This window comes from Pelobates fuscus, chromosome 1 (genome assembly GCF_036172605.1).
Source record: "Pelobates fuscus isolate aPelFus1 chromosome 1, aPelFus1.pri, whole genome shotgun sequence".
In the NCBI taxonomy this organism is placed as follows: domain Eukaryota; kingdom Metazoa; phylum Chordata; class Amphibia; order Anura; family Pelobatidae; genus Pelobates; species Pelobates fuscus.
The window spans coordinates 308,289,000-308,295,560 of NC_086317.1; the positions used below are offsets into that span (position 1 = coordinate 308,289,000).

At 38.2% G+C, this 6,561-nt stretch overlaps 1 protein-coding gene across 1 annotated transcript in view; it reads left to right on the plus strand.

The window, feature by feature from the left end:
- The window catches only part of LOC134594236 (interleukin-1 receptor type 1-like), a 44,892-nt gene extending 39,486 nt beyond the window's left edge, over positions 1–5,406 (plus strand). The window contains exons 9-11 of the mRNA XM_063444629.1: positions 1,998–2,141; positions 2,366–2,527; positions 4,059–5,406. Coding sequence (XP_063300699.1) covers positions 1,998–2,141; positions 2,366–2,527; positions 4,059–4,426 — 674 coding nt within the window. The 3' untranslated portion in view covers positions 4,427–5,406. The remainder of the gene's footprint in view (positions 1–1,997; positions 2,142–2,365; positions 2,528–4,058) is intronic.
- The last annotated feature ends 1,155 nt before the right edge of the window (positions 5,407–6,561 follow it).

Here is a 6,561-nt window from a genome sequence, read left to right on the forward strand (position 1 = left end):
GCACAATCAAAGGATCTTAAACTATTTTTTTTTCTTCTTCCTTTTATTGGATAAGTTTTTGTGAAAAGTCTCAGAAGACTGAAATGTTGATCAGTTGAAACTGAATTCTATTACTATGTATAAGCACACAATGTATAGCCAAGTGCACTCATTTAATCTCTATAAGTACACATGCATGTGGGAAAATCCTCGGAGAGTGGTTGTCCTGCAGCCCTATAAGTTTTCTCTGCTTTGTAGTATGCCTGCAATAGAAATACAATATCCACAAGCAACATAATGCTGTGTCCCATTCTCTGAACATTGTGGGGTGCACAATAGGTATTTGGGGTGAGTGGGAAGGAGTAGATAGATGGCTGTACATGTTAATTCATTTGCTATGGTTGGCATATTTGGAGATTTCTATGCGCTCCAGGTAAGTCTTTTTAAAAAAAAAATAAAATAAATAATAATAATCATAAAATGTATATATAATATAGTTATTTACTTGATTTCACTATGTATACATTAAATGTATTAAACTAGTTTGTTCTGACCTGTTAATCACAAAAAAATAAAAGTCGAAGCACCATAACTACTACAACCCGCAATAGTGGTTATGGTGCCAGGAGTGCCCTAATAGTGCCCTAATACATTCCCACGGTAAATAGTCAAACTGTTTTTGAGAATAAATTAACAACTTACTTTGGTTGCAGTGGTCATTTCTGTTAGCTGCTGTGCATGGCCAGCTTATGGGTCAAATGCATCAGTTGAGCTCAGTTCAGGAGCTTCTGTAGGCATAGGAAGCCCCCATGTTTGACTAATTACTCTGGGGTGTTGCCTGGGTTCCACTGGTACCATAGCCACTAAAATGGGCTGTAATGTTTATGGTGCTTGTAGTTAGTGGTGTATTCTGGTTTTGTGCTGTCCTAGGCATGACAAAAGTCAGACATCCCCCCCTTCCAAATTTCTCTTTCTGACAGACACAGTCCTTCACTGATGCATGCACTGACATACACTCATAGATGGTCATTGTCACACACATTGTTTAACCAACACACACTCACACTGAAACACACATTCACAGATACACACTCACTCATTCAGTTACTTAGTTACACACATACTCACATTCACCGACACACACATTAACTGACAGATACGCATTAACCGACAGACACATGCACACTCACTGACAAACACTGATACACTCTCAGTGACAGACACACACCCACTAACACATACCAAGTAAAACACACATCACACATCACTATCAGACACACACCAACACACACTATAAGACACACTAATACTCACTGACAGACACACAATAACACTCACTAACAAACTAACACAAACAAAAAACACACAAATAAAATTAATAATATTAAATCCACCCTGCCTCCTACCTTTGTGAGTGCTGGAGTGGATTTTTCCATCTGGTCCAGTGGGGCTGGCTGCAGCTTTGCGGGCGGTTGGGAGGTCTTGCAGACAGGTGAGCGGTGGAGGCGGGTGGCGAGGGAGCTCGTATCTTAGTGATGTCGGGGCCGGAGTGATGTCATATTCCGGCTACAGCATCACTGCAGTGTGCGCGAGGGAGCAGAGCTGGTAGAGCTTAGGGGAGAGTGCTCCATCGCTGCCCGCATGTAACATTAGTGCATGCCTGCCTGGGGGGGGGAGGAGCCCTAAGGTGGCCAACTCCTGGTCCCCCAGGACAAGAGGCTGGCAAGGCATTTGCCAGGGCGTTGGGTGGTGGCTTTTTTGCCACCCCCCTGAAAGTGCCGCCCTAAGCAAATGCCTTGTCAGCCTCGCGCTAGATACAGCGCTGCTTGTAGAGTTTAAATGTTTGCTTTGCTGTTCAGGAGTGTACATTTTCTCTACCTTGCTGCAGGATCTCAATACATTTTTAAATTTTTGATATTTGCTGTGGCATTACTTTTTTGTAATTTTCTATGCTGCATTCTTTAAAGGAGCAGTTTATTGTGTTTGTGTGTAACTTTGGTTTCTCTTATTGCTTACAGATCCTAATTTGCAGGGCTTCTTGATTGCATTTTTTCTATCATTGGTGTTTGTCGTCATTATCCTTTTAATACTATTCAAGATTTTCAAGGTGGACGTCGTTCTTTTTTATCGCAGCATCAGTCTCTCAAAAGCAAGCCTGAAAGGTATATTTACTATTAATTATTGGAATACTAGAATTTAAACACATAAATCACTTTGTGATCTGCAAGTTGTGACTTCCAAAATGTGTATATTAAAATATTTAAGAAACATACCAGACCCCCCTTTTACGTTATGCTTCCCAAAATAAAAAAATATTGTGAGAATGTACATATTTTAAGCCTGCTTTAGCCTTTTCATTTTTATTTATTTATATTTTCTCTTTTAGATGGGAAGTTCTATGATGCTTACATTATGTATCCAAAAGATACAAAAGGAACCAGCTCCTTCACTATGGATGTCTTTGTATTAAAAGTTCTACCTGGGGTTTTGGAGAGGCAATGTTCTTACCGGCTCTTCATATTTGGCCGCGATGATATACCAGGACAAGGTGAGCATTATGAGTTACCAAGCAAGTGTATATTATTATAGAATTACTAACTGAAGAAGTGAGAGATGGGATCCAGACCTGTGTTCCACCACTATTTAGTCACATTGTTTAGTTGTTCTTCAAACACTTTATGGACCTATTGTTTCATAACAAAACTGAAACAAGCTGCTATGGGATACATTTACAACTTGATGGATAACTCTTTGCCCCAAGATTACATTAACCTATTTACCACAGTGCGTATTCTCTATTTCCTAGAGAGCATGTAACTTTTAGCTTATAAAGTACATTTTAAAAATGTTGATAATAATAATAATACTAAAAAAGTAACAGAGACCATATATGCAGGGTCATCATCAGAAAAGGGAGGATCACTGGCACTGATCTGATAACAGGACCCCTTAAGCACTATAAACAGATAGCCCAGCCATAGAAAATCTGTTACACAGAGAGGGCCCCTTATCAGATTAAATTGGCGATTCCCTTTGAAATTGTGCTTGGAGGATTCGTGACATACCACTTTATTCCAACACATGCCCCCATGATCAAATGGAGTCAGATTCCCTGGAGCCATTTACTGGTTCACTCCTGATAGACCCTTGTAAATCAATTTTCCTGCACTCAAAAGGGTGGCTTAAGCAACATTTATAGTATGTATGTAACAGGTTGTATGGCAGAGTGTATGTAATATACATTTATATAACTTACACTCCAATTGAGGAATTATGTTTGTTTATTTTGCTTCTGTTCTAGTGTTTAGTGATTTTTTTTATTTTTCATTTCAGTTGCACTACTAACAAGTGAGGGGGGGGAAAGATTAAAGGAACAAACATGTATTCCTGACCCTATAGTGTTAAAACCACCATTTAGGTGGCTTGCCCTCCCACCCTCCCTTAGAAGGGGTAAAACTCATCTGTATTTGCCCTGCACCCGATCCGCCTTCTTGGTGACATCAGAATTAACTTTTTTTTGCCATTCCAATGCTTTCCCATATTGAACACATTGGATTGGCTGAAATCGGCAAGGAGGCGGGATGGGGCTATATGATGTTTTAGCACCTCCTCATAGAGGTGCATTGGTTCAATGCATCTCTGAGGAAAATTCAGGGTCTCCATGCACGCTGAATGGCAGTGCTGCCTACTGTGCAGTACTGCCCCATGAAGCGTCTCCAGTGGCTATATGAGAAGTGGCCACTGGAGGTATCCCTAGGAGGCAATGTAAACACTGCCCTTTCTCTGAAAAGGCAGTTTGCATGAAAATGTCAGAACGGAATGATTATACTCATCAGAAAAAATACATTAAGCTGTAGTTCTGGTGACTATAGTGTCCCTTTAAGTGTCTATATTAATTGGGTTCTCTTAAACTGTCAAAAGGCTAGATGTTGAGAGATGTTCTTCTACTAGCTTGCCTTCCTAGTACATATTCTCCAAGATAGTGTAACTGTAGCATGCATATTAAGATAAAATAGCCTAACAGTCTTACTGTCAGGTTATTTTTTTTTCAATCTAAATATGTTTTTCTTTTTTTGCAGCCACTGTTGATGCCATAGACGAAGCTATCGCTAAAAGTAGAAGACTTATCCTTGTTTTAGGGAACACCTCTAGTGGATTGGAGAATGACTTTGAGCAACAAATTGCAATGTACGATGCTCTTATCCGGAATAAAATTAAGGTTATCTTGGTTGAAGTTGAAAAGATTTCAGATTACTCAAACATGCCAGAATCTATCAAATACATCAAACAAAAGCAAGGTGTGGTCAGATGGAAAGGAGAATTCACAGAGGCAGAACTTTCCCCAAAAACAAAGTTCTGGAAAAACATTCGATATCGGATGCCTCCAGAACAGCATCAGCTTTCAAAAGACTCAAATTACATACCATCAGAAGATGTGGATGTGTAGCACACAGTCTGTGAAGAAGAATTAATAGAAAGTGATGACTGAAGAGAACAGTTTTCTATCAATGGCATACTACATGACACCTGCACTTCTAAAGCACTTTGTACAGAAATTGTTAAAAAAAAAAAAGTGTTTTTTTTAAAGTTTGACTCCTCATATGTTATGTGCGCTATGCGCCATACAGGATAAATACATGAACAATACTTACTTCTCCTCAAATGTATGTTTGCCATCAATATTAAAGAAAATTCCCAGGAGATCATGTCTATCATAATACAGACATTTTTTGGGGATCCGAAAGGACTATGTTTTTCAAAAATGTTGCATTTAATAATGTGGATGCAATGCAAACTCAAAAACTGATTACACAGAGCAATTTGTTGCACCAAAAGCAGAATATCTTCAGTATTTTGCTGGTGTTTAATCTACACAATGTTTGACGGACCTTAAGCAATTGAGTTGTATATATGATCTACATGTAAATATTATAACTATATAGACTGCAAGGTTTTTTTAAATTTCTTTTTTTTTTTTTTAAATTGTGAAAAAGACGATAGACTAGGTTTTTTCAAACTTCATGGTAATCGGATAATTCAGACTGCAAATCATTAACATCAGGTTCATTTTAGGATTTTATTTGTACCCATAGCTTTAACTGTCAACTAGAATCTGATACAATTTTTCACTAAGTTATGAATCCACATCAATCCAGACATATTGAATTGCCTATTTTTTTTTTCACCCTGTGAATCCAGACTGGAGGAATGTTCTATTCAACTCCCTAATTGACAGGCAACTATAGGAACGCCAGATGTTGGGGACTTCATCTCCCATAATGCTCTGACTGCCGTAATGCTGACAAAGCATCATGAGAGATGTAGTCCAATACCTAGAGTGCCAAAGGTTGCCTGTCCTAATTGGTGCCTTGTTATAGCTGTAATTTGAGTACAATCGGCAGTACTGGTATTTATGAAAATAGTTCGACTGTTGAAGTGTTACAAATGAGAGAGCGAGAGAGAGAGTTTTTTTTTTGTGTGTGTGTTTTTTCACTGCTTGTATGACTTGCCTGTATCAGAAAAGTCTTGAGGAAATGCTCAAGAAAGTTGAAAATAAATACTTTTTTTGCAAATGGATTCTGTTTTCATAAAAGTCACTTCGTATCTATAGGTAATCTATTGAATAAATGTATTCCTTTCATAAATTCACAATATAACTAATTTAAAAACCCCCATAGAACAGTGCTAAAAGTGCATGATACATAAAATGAGGTTAAAAACATCCAGAACCTTTTTCAAGGTTATGAAAATAATTTAAATGTCCATGGTCCTCTGCTGAATTTGGCATATATTAGTTTGTTTGTTTTTTGATCACCCAATCATGTAGCACTTCCACTACATCCTTACTACTTATTCATTCCACCATGGAAAGCATTGCTTCCCTTGTCAGGCTTCCCATAATATAGATATATATACACCTCATGTGTGGGTATCTGATCACAAATACCTTGTCCCACCCCATCTCTCTTCTCAGGTAATATGCAATTTTGATTCTACAATGGGTGGTTTCCCTTCCAAAGCTCTCTGAAGATAACAGTTAGTGTTGACATATTTTCCATCTTTTTGTGACATTGATTCTATCCAATCCATTATGAAGGTATTTAATATGTTTGACTTTCATCAAAGCCATAGTTGGAGCTTTATGTAGAATCCAATTTGTATAAAAAAGATTTTCTTGAAGTAGCCAAGGCCATTTAAGTACATTTGGTATGAGATTTGAAAGATAGTGGCAAAATGTCTGATATCGCCATCTCAAGGCTTGTTAACCCATTAATGCCCTTATGATGTGCTATGCTGGAGATCACGCTGGGGGGGACCTGTCTGGCAACCCAAGTAGTCCCCCTGCAGCCAATGATGGCAATTTGCAGCATGTGATCATGGTGACAGCCTGTCACCACGATCACTGTTAAAATGTCTTAGCTAATTATTTGCAACATTGGTGGAGACATTGTCTCACTGTGATCAAAGGTCAGAGAGGCAGAGAGATTATCACTAAACTGTGCTAAAGACTGAAAAAGTGTTGATTCTTTTTAACCCTTTCAGTGCAAATTACATTAACCATGCAATTATTTTTTAACCATT